General features: G+C 42.7%; 1 protein-coding gene across 1 annotated transcript in view; it reads left to right on the top strand.

Annotated features, from left to right (window-relative positions):
• Positions 1-17,998, top strand: part of ano5b (anoctamin 5b) — a 52,355-nt gene extending 34,357 nt beyond the window's left edge. The window contains exons 3-20 of the mRNA XM_061815500.1: positions 5,438-5,545; positions 7,420-7,488; positions 7,704-7,988; positions 8,106-8,225; positions 8,370-8,485; positions 8,594-8,728; positions 8,994-9,099; positions 9,245-9,305; positions 11,941-12,092; positions 12,193-12,267; positions 12,347-12,572; positions 12,655-12,830; positions 12,984-13,081; positions 13,987-14,117; positions 14,257-14,462; positions 14,626-14,813; positions 16,935-17,040; positions 17,144-17,998. Coding sequence (XP_061671484.1) covers positions 5,438-5,545; positions 7,420-7,488; positions 7,704-7,988; positions 8,106-8,225; positions 8,370-8,485; positions 8,594-8,728; positions 8,994-9,099; positions 9,245-9,305; positions 11,941-12,092; positions 12,193-12,267; positions 12,347-12,572; positions 12,655-12,830; positions 12,984-13,081; positions 13,987-14,117; positions 14,257-14,462; positions 14,626-14,813; positions 16,935-17,040; positions 17,144-17,359 — 2,574 coding nt within the window. The 3' untranslated portion in view covers positions 17,360-17,998. The remainder of the gene's footprint in view (positions 1-5,437; positions 5,546-7,419; positions 7,489-7,703; positions 7,989-8,105; positions 8,226-8,369; positions 8,486-8,593; positions 8,729-8,993; positions 9,100-9,244; positions 9,306-11,940; positions 12,093-12,192; positions 12,268-12,346; positions 12,573-12,654; positions 12,831-12,983; positions 13,082-13,986; positions 14,118-14,256; positions 14,463-14,625; positions 14,814-16,934; positions 17,041-17,143) is intronic.
• The last annotated feature ends 4,382 nt before the right edge of the window (positions 17,999-22,380 follow it).

A 22,380-nucleotide genomic window follows, 5' to 3' on the forward strand; every position in this document is an offset into this window, starting at 1 on the left:
TCGGGTTTGACCCCTTACTCGCCTGTGTGGAGTTTGCATGTTCTCCCTGTGCCTCCGTGGCTTTTCTTTGGGCACTCCGGTTTCCTCCAAATTGCCCCTAGGTGCGATTGTGAATGCGGTTGTTTGTCTCTAGGTGCCCTGTGATTGGCTGGCAACCAGTTTAGCGTGTACCCTGCTTCCTGCCCGTCGACAGCTGGGATGGGCTCCAGCACTTCCGTGACCCTCATGAGGATAAGTGGCTAAGAAAATGGATGGATGGATGAAAATAAAATTCACGATGAATTTGAGGGCCACGTAAGCGGAACGGTGGGTGAAACTGGTTAGAGGATCTGCCTCACAGTTCTGAAGACCGGGATTCAAATCCCGGCCCCCTTGCATGTTCTCCCCATGACTGCGTGAGTTTTTTCCGAAAATGCATAGTAGATTAATTGAAGACTCTAGAGTGCCCGTAGGTGTGAATGTGAATGGTTGTTTGTTTCTCTGTGCCCCGTGATTGGCTGGCAACCAGTTCAGGGGACACCCTGCCTCCTGCCCGAACATAAGTGGGATAAGCTCCAGCAAACCTGTAAACTTTGTGTGGATTAGCGTCTTAGAAAATGGATAGAGGACCACATCCCCTTGTGCTTTTATATTGGAAGAAAACACACAATAGCTTTAATGTTGTTGTGAGGCATTTTCTTTGTTTGAGAAGACTGTTTATGTGCTTGTGGAGCATATGCTTGGATGGAGTCTTGCAAAATTGTCGCTTTCATTGCTAAATCACAAGACGGCAGTTACTCAAAAAGAGTTCTTGTCATTCTCTAACAAGAGGACACACACAAACTATTGATACACACTAACCCTTGCTGAGAATTACTCATCTTCACTGAAGAGGCTACTTGTTTGACTTCATCCCGCTAATGAAACAGTTCATCATTGCTGCGCTGCAGAATATTTAATACTCAAGCACTATATAACATAAATTTCCACTCGTAATCTGATACCTCTTCAATAAGAATAAGAAGGCGTGTTAGCTGGTGCAGTGTACTGATAAGCAAGCTGTTTTTATAGCATTTGCTGCTCCAGTCATGATACAGTAATGCCTCATTTATCACAGTAGTTGCAATAGGTGCAATCCGCTGGGGAGCAACCTAATTTTTTTTTCAAATTATTTATCAATATTTTAAATCTTTATGATTTATTGATTTAAATACAATTTTCTTTCCTAGACTCCAATTAACCTCAACCTAACTATTATATGTTATTGGTTGACAAAATGAATTCAGGACCCCAAATCACATTGAACACAATGAAGGATTGGTACAAGTTTTTAATAACTAAAGACAACTAAAGGGATGCGTAAACACATGAGGATACACAAAAAGCGACTGACAATAATCCGACTTCCATTTTTGCTCCTCCTGAATACTAAAGTGTATTTAATAGGCAACAAGTGTGCACCAGGGGACTAACAAACCAAACCAAAAAGAACATGAGAAGAGGAAAATGACGTTCTAAAAACCTTATATACTCTTAGACACCTTTCAAACTTGTAAACAGACAGTAATGCATAGTAATAATGACCACTATGTACACTTTATTCCTTGAATGATGTGTTTTAAGGATTGTTTTCTTTAACAGTTTGAATGTTTTAGGCTTGGAAGCACCTATTTTACATCCTCAAAATTACACAATACACTCAGAATCCTGCAATATGTTGAACTATGCTCACCACTAATTTGAAAAAAGAAATCCATAATAGTTGAACTGCGATATACAGTGTATAATATGTTTGCTATAATATGTTCAGCACTGCACTGCAATATATTTAGGACTCTTTTGTGTGGTGGTTATAGGACAAACATTTGGTTGGGTGTGCATAAAGGTCTTCACTGATATAACTGCTAACAAAAACATCCATCCATCCATCCATTTTTAGCCGCTTGTCCTCATAAGGGTCGCGGGGAGTGCTGGAGCCAATCCCAGCTGTCATCGGTCAGGAGGCGGGATACACCCTGAACTGGTTGCCAGCCAATTGAAGGGCACATGAAGACAGACAACATAATGCTGCCCTATGGGGGCACAAACCAGTGCAATCTGGAGGCCGGTCCCAAGCCCGGATAAATGCAGAGGGTTGCGTCAGGAAGGGCATCCGGCGTAAAAACTGTGCCAAACAAATATGAGTGTTCATCTAAAAAATCCCATACCGGATCGGTCGTGGCCCGGGTTAACAATGCCCGCCCCAGGCAATGCTAACCTGCAGGGCGTCGGTGGAAATTCAGCTACTGTGGGTCGAAGACAAAGAGGAGGAAACCGGATCCATCGTCAGAAGAAAAAGAGGAATGCAAAGACCCTACAACTGAGTGTCGGGACTTTGAATGTTGGGACTATGACAGGAAAAGCTCAGGAGTTGGTTGACATGATGAGTAGGAGAAAGGTTGATATTCTGTGCATCCAAGAGAGCAGGTGGAAAGGTAGTAAGGCAAGAAGTTTAGGAGCAGGGTTTAAATGATTCTACCACGGAGTAGATGGGAAGAGATATGGAGTAGGGGTTATTTTAAAGGAAGAGCTGGCTAAGAATGTCTTGGAGGTGAAAAGAGTATCAGATCGAGTGATGAGACTAAAATTTGAAATTGAGGGTGTTATGTATAATGTGGTTAGCGGCTATGCCCCACAGGTAGGAAGTGACCTAGAGTTGAAAGAGAAATTCTGGAAGGGACTAGAAGAAGTAGTTTTGAGCATCCCAGACAGAGAGAGAGTTGTGATTGGTGCAGATTGTAATGGATATTGTTGGTAAAGGAAACAGGGGCAATGAAGAAGTGATGGGTAAGTACGGCATCCAGGAAAGGAACTTTGAGGGACAGATGGTGGTGGACTTTGCAAAAATGATGGACATGGCTGTAGTGAACACTTATTTCCAGAAGAGGGAGGAACATATAGTGACCTACAAGAGCGGGGGTAGAAACACGCAGGTGGATTATATTTTGTGCAGACGATGTAATCTGAAGGAGATTACTGACTGTAAAGTAGTGGTAGGGGAAAGTGAAGTTCAATGACATAGGATGGTGGTGTGTAGGAGGACTCTGGTGGTGGGTAGGAAGATTAAGAAGACAAAGGTAGAGCAGAGAACCATGTGATGGAAGCTGAGAAAGGAAGAATGTTGTGCAGCCTTTCGGAAAGAGGTGAGACAGGCTCTCGATGGACGGAAGACTGGACTAAGACAGCCAAGGTAATCAGAGAGACAGGCAGGAGAGTACTTGGTGTGTCTTTTGAGAGGAAAGCGGAGAAGGAGACTTGGTGGTGGAACCCCAAAAAACAGGGAGCAAAGAGAGGCGAGGAGAGACGAAAGGAGTACATCGAGATGTGACGTAGGGCAAAGGTAAAGGTGGCAAAGGCTAAACAAGAGGCATATGAAGACATGTACACCAGGTTGGACACGAAAGAAGGAGAAAAGGATCTCTACAGGTTGGCCAGACAGAGGGATAGAGATGGGAAGGATGTGCAGCAGTTAAGGGTGATTAAGGATAGAGATGGAAACGTGTTGACTGTGCCAGTAGTGTGCTAAATAAATGGAAAGAATACTTTGAGAAGTTGATGAATGAAGAAAATGAGAGAGAAGGAAGAGTTGAAAGCCAAGTGTGAAGGACCAGGAAGTGGCAATGATTAGTAAGGGGGAAGTCAGAAAGGCACGACAAAGGATGAAAAATGGAAAGGCAGGTGGTCCTGATGACATACCTCTGGAAGTATGGAAGCAATTTGGAGAGGTGGGTGTGGAGTTTTTGACCAACTTATTCAACAGAATACTAGCAGGCAAAAAGATGCCTGAAGAATGGAGGAAAAGTGTTCTAGTTCCCATTTTTAAGAGCAAAGGCGATGTTTATAGATGATTATAGAGTAATAAAGTTGAAGAGCCACACAATGAAGTTATGGGAAAGAGTAGTAGAGGCTAGACTCAGGACAGAAGTAAGTATCTGCGAGCAACAGTATGGTTTCATGCCTAGAAAGAGTACCACAGATGCATTATTTGCCTTGAGGATGCTAGTGGAAAAGTACAGAGAAGCTCAGAAGGAGCTACATTGTGTCTTTGTAGATCTAGAGAAAGCCTATGACAGTACCAAGAGAGGAACTGTGGTACTGCATGAGTAGGTCTGGTGTGGCAGAGAAATATGTTATAATAATACAGGACATGTATGAGGACAGCAGAACAATGGTGAGGTGTGCCTTAGGTGTGACAGAAGAATTTAAGTTGGAGGTGGGACTGCATCAGGGATCAGCTCTGAGCCCCTTCCTGTTTGCAGTGTTAATGGATAGGCTGACAAATGAGGTTAGACTGGAATCCCCTTGGACCATGATGTTCGCAGATGATATTGTGATATGCAGTGAAAGCAGTGAGCATGCAGAGGAATAATTAGAAAGATGGAGACATGCACTGGAAAGGAGAGGAATGAAAATTAGTCGAAGTCAAACAGAATATATGTGCGTGAATGAGAAAGGTGGATGGGGTAAAGTGAGGCTACAGGGAGAAGAGATAGTGAGGGTAGAGGACTTCAGATATTTAGGGTCAACAATCCAGAGCAGTGGTGATTGTGGTAAGGAAGTGAAGTAATGGGTCCAAGTAGGTTAGAATAGCTGGCAGAAGGTGTCTGGTGTGTTATGTGACAGAAGAGTCTCTGCTAGGATGAAGGGCAAAGTTTACAAAACAGTGGTGAGGCCGGCCATGATGTACGGATTAGAAACAGTGGCACTGAAGAAACAACAGGAAGCAGAACTGGAAGTAGCAGAAATGAAGATGTTAAGGTTCTCGCTCGGAGTGAGCATGTTGGATAGGACTATAAATGAGCTCATTAGAGGGACAGTCAAAGTTGGATGTTTTGGAGACAAGATTCAAGATACAAGAGCAGACTTCGATGGTTTGGACATGTTCAGAGGCGAGAAAGTGAGTATATTGGTGGAAGTGTGCTGAGGATGGAGGTGCCAGGCAAAAGAGCGAGAGGAAGACCAAAGAGAAGGTTTATGGATGTGGTGAGGGAAGACATGAGGGCAGTTGGGGTTCGAGAGGAAGATGCAGAAGATAGGCTAAGGTGGAAAAAGATGACACGCTGTGGCGACCCCTAACGGAACAAGCCCAAAGGAAAAGAAGATGAAGACGGACAACAGTCACACTCACAATCACACCTCGGGGGAATTTAGTGTCTGCAAAGAATGTTGCATGTTTTTGGGAAGTGGGAGGAAACTGGAGTGCCAAGAGAAAACCCACACAGGCACAGGGAGAACATGCAAACTCCACAGAGACGAGTCCGGGAGTGAACCCCGAACTTCCGAACTGTGAGGGCCACACTTTACAGCCACACTACTGTGCTGCACATTTGAATGTACGTTTGAGTAAATATTCTTCTCCATTAGCCAGTGAAAACACTAACCAAGATTTCCTTTTTTGTTGTTGTTGTGTATGTCATAGACAGAAAAACTGCAACCAAACAAAGACACAGTCTTCTTCAGGGATGGTGTGCGAAGGATCGACTTCGTGCTATCTTATGTGGATGACAAAGACGGAGAGAAAAAACAGGTAATAGAGGCCACTTTCATACTCCTTTCCTGCTAAATTGGCACATCAGAGGCGTAAAAGTGGTCTACATTTTTTCACCTGTGTCTTTCACACAGAACTCACAGTCAAGGCACATTGCCAGGTTAGAAGTGCTCATCCACATAATATGAGCCAGCTTTCCCTATTAGCATAAATAGAGCAAGTATGTTCACACGTCAGTGGGACAGCGACAACATTTTTTCAGCACAAAAGGCCATAGACAGTGAAGTTTGAGTTTGTGAACTCTACACTGGCTGTGGTCTCACTCTCTTTTGTGCCTCTGCCCCAGAAACCAGCAAATTCAACCTCACCCCATCCCACATCCATACCTTTCATACTGGGCAGCCAACAGGGAATGGGTTTGAAAAAAAATTGCATTTAATGCCAGTGTGAAAGAGGCGATGAAAGTTGACGACTCATCATTTGACTGTGACAAAGTGTGGTACTTTCACTTTTATTACACAATCCAGAAGAGGAATACTGGACATCACAAATAGGAAGTGATGATTGTAAGCTTCTTTTCCACTGACATAAAACTTAAAACTATCATCAAAATTATTTGTAATCACATATGTGTTTGGTCTAGCTCTTGAATAATTAATTGTTTAAAACCCATAAATAGAAATCAGTCACATGGCTACACAATTAGCACCGATTATTGGAAAAGAGAGAATTTTAGCCAGCACCATTGTAAAACTTTTTGTCACTTTTTTTTTTTGTAGATATGAAATGCTTTCAAGAAATGTTGTTTTGCAAAGAATCACGAACGCAACTCATCTATATGGTCTAATTTAGACTGCGCTTCCTCTCCACAACTGGGCGGTTTAATACTCAGTGTCACTATTAGCGACAACTTTTCGACTTTTCCAGTTGCTGCTTGAGGCCCCGTGCCCAACAAATGTGTTATGTGTATTTTCACCACCCCACCTTGTGCTCAGAGTGCTGTGGCGTGTAGATAACAGAAGTAGGTGGGCTCTGGCACGTCAACATTCCGTGAGCCTCAGCTGATTATTTCATACAAGTCAGAGCTGTCAATATTACATGGAAAGGGTTCATTGTTGGACTGTGATGGGCCACTGCTTTCTTTCTTGCAACTGTACTTTGCTCCCTTCTTGATGTTTGTGGTCGCTGAGAAAGAGTTAGTTGTCTAATGGGAAGGTTTTCATAATGTTACCAAACAGATGACCATGGTGAAGAAGTACAGACAGAAGTACAACCCCGAATGAGTAATAATCTTGCTCAACAACTGCTGAATCTGAAACTAAAGAAATTGGAACATTGCATGGTCATCAGTATCAGCCATGTTACCTCTCAACTTGTTTGTACTGCCCCCCACTGGACTCAATATCTATCATTGCTTTGAATGACTCGTTTCAATCATTATCAGTATTATCTTTTGTTGTTGCTAATTGATCACTGAAAGGGGGTGAAAAATGTGATGATCACGATGACACTGCTGACAAAGTCCAGTTGGCTGGATGCAACAACCAAAGTTGTTTTTAAATTTGAATTTTGAACGAAACAGATCATGGGGTGAAAAATTCCCTTCAAGGTTTAATTAGTTACCAAATCACCCGTCACGCACAACAATACTGTTTTTAAAAATAAAATAAAAATAAAAATAAAGATTTCTATTTTAAACCATTGTCACCATCCTAAGGCTGTTTAATTTGTTCCTTCCTTTCTTTATTAAGTATGATTCCAAAAAGTTGTAGACACCCGATTGTGAAGAACTGCAGCCAAAGATGAATGACAAAGGCAAAAAGAAAAATGTGGTTAGGTAAGACTGTAGCTTGTTCTGCTTTCATTCTTGTGATTGTGTGTATATACGTGTGTGCGTGTGTGTTTGTCCTTAGGAGAGAAGAAGGGAGTTTGAAGCCAACCTTGAGAAAGCTGGATTGGAGCTGGAGACAGACGATAAATCAGTAAGAGACCGGAACGCAGAGCTTTTCCGCCATCTAGTGGACAATTTTCAGTGACACAAGATATGAATGGAAACAAAGTCTTAAAGGGGAGGAGGCGCCATAAAACTCATGGCACCACCACAATGATGAATTGGCCACTGGTTTGTTTATGATTTGACGAACAAATGCACAACAAATGTGCTCTTTATCTCTTCCCTCATGTATTCTTGAATCAGGACTCCAAAGACCAGAAGACATACTTCCTGAAGATCCACGCTCCATGGGAGGTTCTGGCCACCTACGCAGACGTCTTGAAGATAAAGGTTCCCTTCAAAGCCAGCGACATCCCCCACGGCCAGGACGTCCCTCTGGAGTGGCTCTCACAACCTTTCCGCTTGCCCGAGCACATTATGCACCCTCAACCTGATTATTTTACTTACCCCTTTGACAAAGGCAAGACTGACTTCTTCCTCATTAATGATAAGGATACTTTCTTCCCGCCATCCACTAGAAACAGAATTGTGAGTGTTTCTAGCTCTGAGGTTTATTTCATATGTTTTTACTTGTACAACAAGCCGTCAAAACCTTGATGTTCACTTTTTTATGGATGACATAGTTTGACTCTCCTCATTTACCAGGTGTACTACATCTTAGCTCGATGTCCGTATTACAAAGATGGCAGACAAGACAAAGACAAGACTGGAATCAAGCGATTGCTCAGCAACGGGACTTACACGGCGGCATTTCCACTTCACGACGTAAGTTACTATTCCATACAAAGAGTGATATGAACAAAACAACAAAAAAAAGATTGAACAATAAGCTGTTTAACATGAGCAGAATATTCACTCTCCCCCTTTTCCCCCTTTTCCTTTCAAAAATCCTACCTCTGTTCCTTTCAGTGCCGTTACTGGAAGAGGGCAAGAAATGCTGAATGTGAGAGCGAGCGCTACAATTTGTATATGCACTGGGCCAGGTTCCTGTGCTTTTACAAAGAGCAGCCGCTTAACCTCATCAGGTAGGAGAAGAGGAAAAGCACACATTGTCAGTTAGTTAAGGCTCACACTTGAATTTGAAGGTTCCCCTTGAAGCCAGGCAAGTTGTTGAAATGAAACTGTGCTCCCAGGAAATACTACGGGGAAAAGATCGGGATTTACTTTGCGTGGCTGGGATTCTACACGGAGATGTTATTCTTTGCAGCTGTCATGGGTTTCATATGTTTCACCTATGGAGTGCTTAGCTATGACGACAACATATCCAGGTTGGTGGGGAAAAAAGAAAGTGCATTTTCATTCCTCCCAAATTGTCAATCTCATTGAATCTATTGTTATGTGAGGTGACTACTGGATTTCATACAACCAAAAGAAATTTAATGACATGGTGTCCATATTCATTTTTCTCAGTGTGTGTTTTACATTTGTTCGTCACACAAACTGTTCACTACTCGCAGCTTAATCCAAATCGCATAGTAAATACTGACACTTGGTTGTTAAATTTCTTTGACTTTGTCCTTTCTCTTTCACCAGCAAAGAAATTTGTGATGCTAATATTGGGGGCAGAATTGTGATGTGTCCGTTGTGTGACAAAAAGTGCTCTTTCTGGAAGCTCAATTCTACGTGTCTCTCGTCTTGGGTAACGTAATCCTACACTTCCTTTTTCATGACAATTGACAGACTGTGACTCATTAAACGTAAGATGCTGAGTCTACCGCTGATTGTGTCACTTACTGTATTGCTCCAATGAATTGATCCCATTTTATGTTTTCCCTTCCTTCCAGCAATCCCATTTGTTTGACAATGAGGGAACTGTGTTCTTTGCCATATTTATGGGGATTTGGGGTGAGTAACACACTGTTTTTATTGCAAATGCCTTGAAACCATCCCTTCCTTCCCGGAGGACAACTATTTAACTGTGAAGTATTTCATACTTACAGAAGCATAAAACACACCATGTGCTTTTCGTAGCCAGATCAACTTGCCAGCACGATTATGTTCCACTGTCGGGATTCATGTCTAACTACGCGCACTGCAGGCTTTGGACATTCTCAGAGGGCTCTGACCAACACCTTGGAAGGGGTTTTTCTCACGATGATTTTTGGAAAAAAAAACGCTGCTGTACATCACAGCATTAGACTCACCAACTAAATCTGAACAGACTATACATAAAAAAATAAATAAATAGCATCATGGTGGATCAGCTTGAAAGCGTTCACCTCACAGTTTGAGGTCCAGGGTTCGATTCCAGGCCTGTGATTGGTTGGCAACCAGTTCAGGGTGCACCCTGCCTCCTGCCCATTGACAGCTGGGATAGGCTCCAGCACACCCACGACCCTTGTGAGGATCAGCGGCAAAGAAAATGGATAGATGGATTTTTGATTTATAGGTGAGATTTCAGGATGCTTTATATTGATTTAAATTATAATGGATAGTTGGTTAAATTAATAAAATTAAATAAAAAAAATGCCCACTGGATTTTATATTCAGGCTCCTCATGATCAGAAGAACTTTACAATTGAAGAAAAACTACCAAGAAAAACTCAACGCACACTGTCTTGTGCAGCAAACATATGACATACTGTATGTTCTTCTCCCCTCCCTTCTGACACGCTAACTAAGATTAGCATTAGTTGACAGGTGGGATTTTCCTTCAAATAACAAATATAGATAGCACATACATAATACATAAAAACAGAGATATTTTTCCTATTCTGCAAAAAAATGAGTTTAATTAACAATGTTGACTTTCTGCTTCTACTCGTTTTTTTGTTTTTTTTTTAATACCGTGTGTAGACTGATAGACTGGTGACGACTTAGCGTAAAAGCAGGAAATTTTTCATGGGGTGTTGAACAGAATTCATTGTGATTGTTCTAATGTTAATTTAAAAAATACAGCATGTTTTGACTGCATTCAACGCATGTTTAACGTGTTATTTTGTACAGAGAGCATTTAATTCTTAACCTAGTGTCAATGTCAGTAGTGTATACATAAAGGGCTCCTGTCATGAAATTGATGATTTTTAGTATGTTATTAATGAAAAAACATCAGCCAATTTGGGCCCATGTGTTTTTTCACCACAAAACATGATTTTGACATCTTTGTGTAACTCCCGCCATGAAAATCCTCTCGAGGGATTTGTTTTCGAGAAGAAGCAGGAAGTGGCGTACAGGACAAAGGCACCCCCTAGTGGACTCGTTTGTTTCCATTAGTTTTACCTCCGGGAAGGTAGCTCCTTGTTCCTTCGTGTTAGCCAAAATGCTGGCTCATTGCATTGCTGGACATTGCTTGAACACTCGGGAGAATGGATTTAGCCTTCATAAGTTTGCAAGAGACCCGGTTCGTTGAGAAAAACGGATTGCACGGGTGCAGAGGACGAGAGCTTCGTGGGTTCCAAATAACAGGTAGGCAGTAATGCGCCCCGGCTCGACGGTGTTCAACAACTACTGAGGCGGCTTTGAACATCCCCCTAAAAGCAACACGGATCGGCTCCCTTATATGCCGCCATGCAGAAAATCAGCCACACTGGCTGAGGCACCGCGTTCGACAGTCATTGCTTCTGCGAAGGCTCCACGTCGGGCTTTGGGGACGGGGGCGGCTCCGAAGAACCCAGCCGAGAATGTGTCACTCAGCCACGTGCGCGCATAAAGCGACTGTGTTGCTTTAGTACTGCGGCGTCTGTGAACACCCCCCCTAAAGCAGGACGGCTTGGCTCTGTCATAAGCCACACCGGCCCGGCTCATCCGCGATAGCTCATCTCCGCCGCAGAACTGGATCGGACAACCGTGATCGCATGTCATCTGAATATGGCTCGAAACAATAGTGTAATATTGCCCCGAGGGCTCGAAACAATAGTATAATATTGCCCCGGTAACTTCACTTGGTTGTGTGGTGTTCTCCTTTTCGAAAAGAGCTTCCGTGTCAGAAGGGGCGCGTTTGTCTCCCATAGTTAGGGTGCACCACGTGTTTTCATTGGCGAATGTCCGGGTGACGTCACGGACGGTGGACGCAGCCAATATGGCGACCACTTGGATATCGTAGAATGACATTTCTGCAACTTTGCGCATGGATGATGCGCTCTCCGCTCACATTAATTTTTTCGTATAGTCATTGAAGTGAATAATGTTATATGTATTTTTCATTACAATCTCTATTTTAGAATGTTTATAGGGATGACACCTGGGCTTTAAAGTGGTGGTTTGGTGGCAATCTGGTACCCTTACTCAATATAGTCAGTGTGATTTAGCCTATTCATACGTCTTGCAGGCCTTGGGTTTTTAGAATGTTCGGTGGTCTACACATTCATAGTTCCCGAAATGAAATGTGGGGAACGATTTTGTTAACATTAGAATCAGTTCTTGACAGGAACTGTTTTTTTAAACCAAAAAGTACATTCATGTTTTTGTGAAGAAAATTTTTGCTTTGAGGTGACTAAAATTAAAAGCACCTTCACTTCTTTTCTGTAACTGTGCTTTACAGTTACTCTCTTTTTGGAATTCTGGAAGCGGCGTCAAGCTCGGCTGGAGTACGAGTGGGACTTGGTGGACTTTGAAGAGGAACAGCAACAGCTTCAAATTCGGCCTGAGTTTGAAATTAGATGCACAAACAGGAGGCTCAACAAGATCACTCAGGTGCACCACTGCTCTCTTGTAACCAATGACAACAGTAATACAAGAACCAATTACATCAACATACACTATACGTATAAATTAAGTAAAACTCATCATCCAGGAAATGGAACCATATCTCCCTGTCACCAGCAAGTGTGCTCGCTTCTGCCTCTCCGGAGCCACCGTCATTTTCTGGGTATATGGATGTTTGATGTCAACAATTTTATAACGGGTCATGCTTCATAGCACAGTCTGCGTTTGCGTGTCCTCCGCAGATTTCTCTGATCCTGGCTTGTATTATTGGGGTCATAGCGTACAGGCTTGCTGTGTATGCTGCCTTTGCAAGTATTATTAAAGACCCCATGAGGAAGATCCAAGTGGTGGGCAGGTTCATCACACCACAATTGGCCACCTCTGCGACCGCCTCTTGCATCAACTTTGTCATCATCATGATCCTCAACTTCTTCTATGAAAGGGTGGCTGTCTGGATTACTGATATGGGTACAGTTTACCTTATGATTCTGCCTAAACATTTCATATTTATTGGATTTGTCATTATTCTATAACTGTGTCCTTCTACCAGAGATCCCAAAGACCCATCTGGAGTACGAGAACAGGCTCACCATGAAGATGTTTCTTTTCCAGTTTGTCAACTATTACTCCTCTTGCTTCTATGTGGCATTTTTTAAGGGCAAATTTGTGGGTTTTCCTGGCAAATACTCATATATGTTTGGATGGAGCAAATTGAGGAACGAAGAGGTGTGCATCTCTAGCTTTTGAAAAAACACTTAATTTTTCTTGAATAAAATGAATTTTTCTGTTTTTTTTTTTTTTTTTAAATGTCATGGTGTACAATTTTACAGCATCCAGTTGGAAATCGAATTAATTTATGTAAACGACTTCCTATTCTAGTGTGACCCTGGAGGCTGTCTTATAGAGCTGACAACACAATTGGTGATTGTCATGGCTGGAAAACAACTGTGGGGGAACATCCAGGAAGCCCTGCTGCCGTGAGTCTATTAAATCTTAATCTTCATGGTGCATTACAGTGGACCCCTGCTGTTCGCAGGGGATACAGACTGGAGAAAAAAACAGACAAAAATCTGTAAATGATTGACGGATATTATAATTGTATTGATTCATCCATCCATTTTCTGAGCCGCTTATCTTCACAAGGGTCGCAGACGTGCTGGAGCCTATCCCAGCTATCTTTGGGCAAAAGGCAGGGGACACCCTGAACTGGGCACGTTGAAGCAAACAACCAATCACAATCACCTACAGGCAATTTAGAGTCTTCACTCAACCTACCATGCATGTTTTTGGTATGTGGGATTAAAACCATACTATCTGAACGCTGAAGCAGATGTCCTAACCAGTCGCTCACCATGCCATCTTAATTGCATTCAACCCCAAAATGTATTGAAAAAGCTAATAATCATTTTTCATGAAAAATGGGGATTGGTACTGCCCCAAAAACATCTTTTAAAAAAATAATAAATCAATAAAAAAGATAATTTGCAAATAAGCGGTACGGTGACGCAGCTTAAAGCGTTGGCCTCACAGTTCTGAGGACCCGGATTCAATCCCGGCCCTTCCTGTGTGGAGTTTGCATTTTCTCCCTGTGCCTGCGTGGGTCTTCTCTGGGCACTCTGGTTTCCTCCCACATCCTAAAAACATGCACCATTATTTGAACAATCTAAATTGCCACTAGGTGTGATTGTGAGTGCAACCATTGTCTGTCTCCATGTGCCCTGCGATTGGCTGGCAACCAGTTCAGGGTGTACCCAATGATGAAGGTATTGTAATACTGTATCTCTATGGCAGTGGATGCTGGAGCATGAGTTGATGATTGTGTCACAAAGGCGTGTATGTCCTCACTTTAAAATTTCTCCCATTTTTGTTGTCTTGGTGACAGGTTGATGCGTAACTGGTGGAGTAGCAGAAAAGGGAGGCACCACCCTGAGAACCATTACAGTCGCTGGGAGCAAGACCACGTCCTGCAGAACTTCAGCCAACTGGGCTTATTTTACGAATACCTAGAGATGGGTAATTTAATCAGGCTCTTTTTATTCCTTTTTAATTGAGAATATAAAGTGAATGTTTATTATGCCCTTCAATTTGATTTTGCAAAGAATAATCATGCTGTCCATTACTGCTTTCTGTGTTGTTCTTCTTTCCTCTTCAGTGATCCAGTTTGGTTTCATCACCCTGTTTGTTGCATCTTTTCCTTTGGCTCCCCTTCTGGCTCTGTTCAACAACATTCTGGAGGTCCGGGTGGATGCCTGGAAGTTCACCACCCAGTTCAGACGACCTGTGGCATCCAAGGCCAGAAACATTGGCGCTTGGCAAGAGATTCTTAATGCGGTTGCCATATTGTCTGTTGTTACCAATGTGAGTGAGTTTGCGCTTTATTTCATGCATTGAATGCAATTTCCAACAAGTGGATTATGTGGATGTGGAAAGTGGATTATTTCCTCTACATATATTTTTTGCAATTTGTGTTTGTCTTTTGCAAACATTTCTTGATAGCCTCTTGTGCTCACATTGATTCCAGGCGTTCATCATGGCCTTCACCTCAGATATGATTCCCCGCATGGTCTACCTTTATGCGTATGGTAAAGGGGCCTCCATGAGGGGTTACGTGAACAACAGCTTGTCAGTGTACAACATCTCACAGATCCCCCACCGAAACATGCCAGAAGAACAGGACTACTGGTTTGATAATTCCACATCCACCTGCAGGTATTATGCATATTTCATGAAGTCAAGTGGCCTCAGCTAGTTGTTAGCACAGCAGCCTCAGGTTTTTATTAGCATATTATAACATATTAGCATTAGCATAAACCCAGCCCTGCGCTTGGCGTAACTCTGCCAGTGGGTGAGTTAGACACGATGTTGGTAATTTCATGAACCGGCCTAGCCCAGCTCATTTAAAAGTGGGACGTCAGCATTGATGTGGGCGTCATCACAGCCGACTTCAAACCTGTCAAATCAAAGCAGCTCCTCCCATTCCCCTGAAATGCTACGCATAAATGACGCACTGGTCGTCTTTGAGATACTGGTAAAAGGGAGTGATGTGTTCCAGCCTGGGGGTTTGACGCACACAAAGTTTGTTTATTGGGAACTGAAAGCAGATCTGTGCCTGAACTGGCAACTTGGACACCGCTCCCGACCCCAATCACTGGTTTCCGTGTCTCAGCTAACCCGAGGGGACGCCAAGAGGTCTTTTCAAGCTAGCTGAGAGACATCTCTCATGTCCAAGGCACCTCATCAGGCTCCTCTCAATATGGAGGACTGTGAGCTTATCCCGTATGACTGAAATTCTTTACCCTATCTCTAAGGGAGAGCCTGGATACTCTGCTGAAGAAACCTATTTTGGTCGCTTATATCTTGACCACAGTGGGACAGCTGGAAACCATTGGCCTCACAGTTCTGAGGACCCAGGATCAATCCCGGCCCTCCATGTGTGGAGTTTGCATGTTGTCCCTTTGCCTGTGTGGGTTTTTTTCTGGGCACTCCGGTTTCCTCCCACATCCCAAAAACATGCAACATAAGTTGGACACTCTAAATTGCCCCTAGTTGTAATTGTGAGGACAGCCGTTTGTCTCTATGTGCCCTGCGACTGGCTGGCAACTAATTCAGGGTGTACTCTTCCTCCTCCCCCGTTGACAGCTGGGATAGGCTCCAGCACTCCTGCAGCCCTTGTGAGGATAAGCGGCTAAGAAAATAGATAGATCGATGGATATCTTGGACACTACACATTTGGTGACCATAAGTGAGGGTGGGAATTTTGGCTCAGCTCCTTCTTCCACGACAGATCAATGCAGTGTTTTCATCGCTGCAGCTGCTGCACCGATCGGACTGTCGACCTCCCGCTCACTTGTGAACAAGACCCCAAGATATTTGAACTCCTCCACTTGAGGCAGGATCTCACCATGAGAGGGCAATCCTCCCTTATCTGCCAGAGGTCTCTGGCCTCACATTTGGAGGTGCTGATTCTTGTCTCAGCCACTTCCCACTCCAGCAGGACCTGAAGATCATAACTCGATGAAGCCAACAGAACCACATCATATGGTATAATACTGAGGCAACCTAACCAAACCCTGTCTACAGCTGTCTACAAGTTGTACAGCAAATGACTGTACTAACTGCAATTTATAAGGCCCTTATGAGAATAAAATACTCTAAACGGATGATAGTACAAATGCCTAATAAGGCAAGTATATTCAAGTTTAGCTTGCCTGCATCACAGTCCTCCCTGGGTGGTGTTTCCATATTCTAGCTGTCCTTTTGTGGGTTTTCCTTGGGTGGAACATTAAAAAAAAAGCATGTCTGTGAGGTTAATTTAAAACTCTTTAAATTATCAATAGGTGTAATAGTGAAAGTTCTTTGTCTATACTGTATGTGCCCTGTGATTGGCTGGCAACTAATCCGATCCGCTCCCACAAAGTCCCACCAGCCCATCTGCAACCCTAATGAGGACAAATGTCGAAGCAAATCCATGGATGGACAAATATCATCAGAAGCAAGCGACATGGGAGGATAGTGGTCAGCACGTCTGACTCTCAGTGGAGAGGTTCTCCAAATGCATGGATGGATGGGTCCCAATGCTATTCCCATGATTCTGAAATATAAAAGCAACTTAATCTGAGAAATACACACAAGACAAACCATACATTGAATGGAAAGCTGTTTTCTGTAATTGTCACCACTAATAACTTTCTCTCTAGTTACTGTTTTATAATATTAAATGGCCGTTGTCAAAGTTGTCTTTCAAACAAGGAAACGAGTGGTGACCGATGGATTTTACATCATGGGACCCACTCCTCGTTGTTTTTTTTTGTTTTGTTTTGTTTTTTTCAGATACAGAGATTACCGCTACCCTCCAGGCCACCACAGGGAGTACATGCACACCATGCAGTTTTGGCATATCCTGGCAGCCAAAATGGCCTTCATTATCACCATGGAGGCAAGATATTGACACTTTCCTTCATTCATATACTGTCATTGTCAATGAATGCACAGGATCATGATTGAACTTCAATTGTCTGGTTCTTACCCGTCCTCTGCAGCATGTGGTCTTCGTGGTGAAGTTCTTTGTGGCGTGGATGATTCCAGATGTGCCCTCAGATGTGAAGGCGCGATTCAAACGGGAACGCTACCTGATTCAAGAGTACCTGCATAACTATGAGGTGGAGAGACTCAAACTGCAGCTTAGTGCCAGCTTCATCACCGAGCCCCTCTCAGATGTGCCAGACAAGCACGAAGTGCTCCCTGAGTGCCTGTAGCTGCCATTTTCACAGAGGCCACACCAAGAATGGACTTTTGTTTACCTGCTGTTGACATCCTTATTCTGCAAGGGCTTTTGTGTTTAGGCAAAAAAAACAATCCTGGCCTTGTTTATTGGGCATAATCCCCTGCTATCATTGATTCCTACATTAGGATCCAAGCAGACATAGACATCGAGGAAAATATCATTGCGATCAATATTTGCATCAACTTCTTCAGTGCACGTAGTGTATTTGTGCCATAGAAAATACAGGATGAAATGGTTAATGTCAAATTGACAGCAATGACGAAAATGATTGTGGAATTCTCCATGCAATGCCTTCTTCCTTTTCATAGCTCATAGCTCAGAAAAATCTATATGTATTTATGTTGGGACTGATGAGGCATTTGCCATTGTAGTACCCCTTTAAATAATTTTAATTGTGCTGTATTTATGCCGGCATGTGATATGGTTAGAGGGCAGAAGATAAATGACTGAATTTCTCAGAAGAGCTGTACGTTGAATTGTTTATATAGTAGTAATGGTGAAAAGAATTTTTATCACTGTAAAAATGTTGTGTTAGATTTGTGTCTGTCTTACAACCATGAAAAGAAAAGAATGGAATCACACTGATTAAAGGAAAAAATATTAAGCTCCACTTATCTTTAGCTGTGCTATAAAACGCTAGATTATGTTATTACTTGAGCGTTTTCATTAAGTGTTCTTTTTTTCTTTCGAATTGTCCCGTTATGGTTTGTCACAGAGTGTCATCTTTTTCCACGTCAGCCTATCTCCTGCATCTTCTTCTCTAACACCAACTGCCCTCATGTCTTCACTCACAACATCCATCAACCTTTTCTTTGGTCTTCCTTTTGGTTGTTCGCCTGGGAGCTCTATCCTCAGCACCCTTCTCATCCTTCTCATTCTTTTGCCAGGCTACTCCATCCTCAGCCTCCTTCTACCGACATACTCATTGTCTCGCCTCTGGAATTGTCCAAACCATCGAAGTCACTCGAGCCTTGTCTCCAAAACATCCAACTTTGGCTGTCCCTCTAATGATCTTATTTCTAATCCTATCCAACCTGCTCACTCCTAGAGAGAACCTCAAAATCTTCATTTCTGCCACCTCAAGTTCTGCTTCCTGTTGTCTCTTCAGCGCCACCGTCTCTAACTCATACACCGGCCTCACCACTGTTTTATAAACTTTGTCCTTCACCCTAGCAGAGACTATTCTGTCACATAACACACCAGAGACCTTTCGCCAGCTGTTGCAACCTGCTTGGACCCATTTCTTCACTTCCTTACTACTCTCACCATTGCTCTTGATTCTTGACCTCAGGTACTTGAAGTTGTCCATCCACTCTATCTGTTCTCCCTGTGGCCTCACTCTTCTCCCTCCACCCCTCTCATTCACGCACATATATTTCGTTTTACTTTGGCTAATCTTCATTCCACTCCTTTCCAGTGCATGTCTCCATCTTTCTAATTGTTCCTCTGCATGCTCCCTGCTTTCACTGCATATCACAATATCATCTGCGAACATCATGGTCCAAGGGGATTCCAGTCTAACCTCATCTGTCAGCCTATCCATTACGACTGCAAACAGGAAGGGGCTGAGAGCTGATCCCTGATGCAGTCGCACCTCTACCTTAAATTCTTCTGTCACACCTAAGGCACACCTCACCATTGTTCTGCTGCCATCATAAATGTCCTGTACTATTTTAACATACTTCTCTGCCACACCAGATTTACGCATGCAGTACCACTGTTCCTCTCTTGGTACTCTGTCATGGGCTTTCTCTCGATCCACAAAGACAAATGTACCTCCTACTGAGATTCCCTGTACTTTTCCACCAGTATCCTCTTGGCAAATAATGCATCTGTGGTACTCTTTCTAGGCATGAAACCATACTGTTGCCCGCAGATACTTTCTTCTGTCCTGAGTCTACCCTCCACAACTCTTTCCCATTACCTTCATTGTGTGGCCCATCAACTTTCTTCCCCTATTGTTCCCACAGCTCTGCACATCGCCTTTGTTCTTAAAAATGGGAAATAGCACAGTCTTCTACCATTCTTCAGCCATCTTCTCGCCTGCTAATATTCTGTGGAACAAGTTGGCGAAAAACTCCACAGTCACCTCTCCAAATTGCTTTCATACCTCCACAGGTATACCGTGGAAACACAAAATATAAGTGATCCTGACGTGATTTGAACACGTAACCTTCTGATCTGGAGTCAGACACGCCACAGAGTCACATGAAAGCTTGTTGTCCATTTGATGTTAGGTTTTCTTTTCCTGCAGATAAGCAGTTTAGACCACTGAAATGTTTTTTCTAAACTAACTGAAACGGCACCTGGCTTTCAAAACATTAGGACCAACTGCTTTTCCATTTTTCTCTCTCTCCATTCTTTCATCCTCTCATGCTTTTCTAAATTTCCCCTGACTAATCATTGCCACTTCCTGGTCCTTCACACTTGCCTCTTCTACTCTTCCTTCGATCTCATTTTCTTCATTCATCAACTTCTCAAAGTATTCTTTCCATCAACTTAGCAAACTACTGGCATCAGTCAACATATTTCCATTGCTATCCTTAATTATACTTACCTGCTTCACATACTTCCCATCTCTATACCTCTGTCTGACCAACCTGTAGAGATCATTTTCTCCTTCTTTCATGTCCAACCTGGTGTACATGTCATATCAGAATCAGAATCAGCTTTATTGGCCAAGTGTGTAAAAACACTTCCCTCTTGTTTAGCCTTCGCCACCTCTACCTTTGCTCTACGTTGCATCTCAATGTATTCCTTTCGCCTCTCCTCAATCCTCTCATTGTCCCAGTTCTTCATGTATGTTCCTATTATTTTGGGGTTCAACCACCAAGTCTCCTTCTCCCCTTTCCTACCAGAAGACACACCAAGTACTCTACTGCTTGTCTCTCTGATCACCTGGGCTGTAGTAGTCCAGTCTTCCAGGAGCTCCTCCTGTCCATCGAGAGCCACCAGTCTCATCTCGTTCCGAAAGGCCACACAACATTCTTCTTTCTCAGCTTCCAGCACATGGTTCTCTGCTTTACCTTTGTCCTCTTAATCTTCCTCCCCACCACTACTCATTCTACACAGCACCATCATATGCTGTCGAGCTACACTCTCCCCTACTACTACCTTACAGTCAGTAACCTCCTTCAGATGACATCGTCTGATCACAACATATAATCCACCGTGCTTCTAACTCCAATCGTGTAGGTCAGTCTATGTTTCTGCCTCTTCTGGAAAAAAAAAGTGTTCACTACAGCCATTTCCATCCTTTTTGCAAAGTCCACCACCATCTGTCCCTCTAAGTTCCTTTCCTGGATGCTGTACTTACCCATCACTTCTTCATCGCCCCTGTTTCCTTCACCAACATGGCCATTACAATCTGCACCAATCACAACTCTCTCTCTGTCTGGGATGCTCAAAACTACTTCTTCTAGTCCCTTCCAGAATTTCTCTTTCAACTCTAGGTCACACCCTACCTGTGGGGCATATTAATGATAACTTTATACATAACACCCTCAATTCCAAGTTTCAACCTCATCACTTGATCTGATATTCTTTCTAAGACACTCTTATCCAGGTCTTCTTTTAAAATAGCCCCCACCTACATTTTTCTTGCTATCTACTCCATGGTAAAATAATTTAAACCCTGCCCCTAGAACTCTTGCCTTCAGGGCCTTCTACCACCTCCTTTCCTTGATGCACAATATATCAACTTTTCCCCTAATCATCATGTCAACCAATTCCTGAGCTTTTCCTGTCATAGTCCCAACATTCAAAGTCCCTACACTCTGTTGTAGGGTCTGTGCATTCATTTTCTTCTGCCACCAAATCCGCTTTCCTCCTCTTCTTTGTCTTGGACCCACCGATGCCCTGCAAGTTAATGATGCAGGAGGCAGCTGTTGTTAACCCGGCCACAACCGATCCGGTATGGGATTCTTTAGATGAAAGCTTCTATTTGTTTGGCACAGATTTACGCCGGAAACCCTTCCTGACGCAACCCTCTGCATTCATCTGAGCTTGGGACCGGCCTACAGATTCCACTGGCTTGTGCCCCCACAGGGCTACATTGAGTGTTTTCATGAAGTAAGATTCAAAACAAACAAACAAACAAACAAAAACACATCATTAATGGTACTGTAATGATCTTTTTTTTTTCTTTAGGGTTTCTTTTTTTTTTTTCAGTTTGTCCCAGTTAAGTTGAAAGCTGCAAGGATGACTTCCACATTGACGGAGACCGTGGAATCCTGCAATTGTATTTCCAGGTTGTTTTAGGGGCACCTGTAATACCATCTCAGTCAAACGCAGATTTTTTTTTTTTTAGAATATAATTGTTTCTTTTTGATGCAAGTCTATTCCTTGTGTTATCTGGATAGATAATAAAAGTACTGTTTCTTTTGTCTTGAGATTATTTCTTCATCATTGTTTTTTCCCTCTAAATAATAAACTACATCATATAAACACCATTGAATTTGAAGACACTAGTACAGTGACTTCATGCAGCAAATGTGCTGATCTCAGGACTAAACTGGTATATTGTAAGGTGAAGGGTAAAAAAGTACTGTAATTTCAATATTCTTAATTCAAACACATACATCGGTTGCACATGATTAAAACATGATAAACTAACATTATTGTATTATTTTCAAAGAGGGTAGAGTTTTGCTGGTTCATCGCATTGTCGTCGTGTGCCGCCGAAAATGAACTACCGTTACTTTATTTTTCTGTGGAGCAAACCTCCATTATGTCATTGTTTTTATGACCACCAGATGGTAGTCTTTGCCCACAAATGAAAGCCTGCTATTTTTCCCACGTGGCTCCTCGAATAGTACTGTTTCCAGCAGTATTGTTTTGTCCATGTTTTATTCATTAGTAGTATAATTAGTAGTAGTAAGTTATAATATTAATAACATTAATAGCAACATCAGTAATAATAGCATTAACAGCAATATTAATAGTGAGTTGCTTTATTTACAAGTCATAATATCTATGCAAAAAAGCTGTTCC

The sequence above is a fragment of the Syngnathoides biaculeatus genome, chromosome 3, assembly GCF_019802595.1.
Source record: "Syngnathoides biaculeatus isolate LvHL_M chromosome 3, ASM1980259v1, whole genome shotgun sequence".
Lineage (NCBI taxonomy): Eukaryota > Metazoa > Chordata > Actinopteri > Syngnathiformes > Syngnathidae > Syngnathoides > Syngnathoides biaculeatus.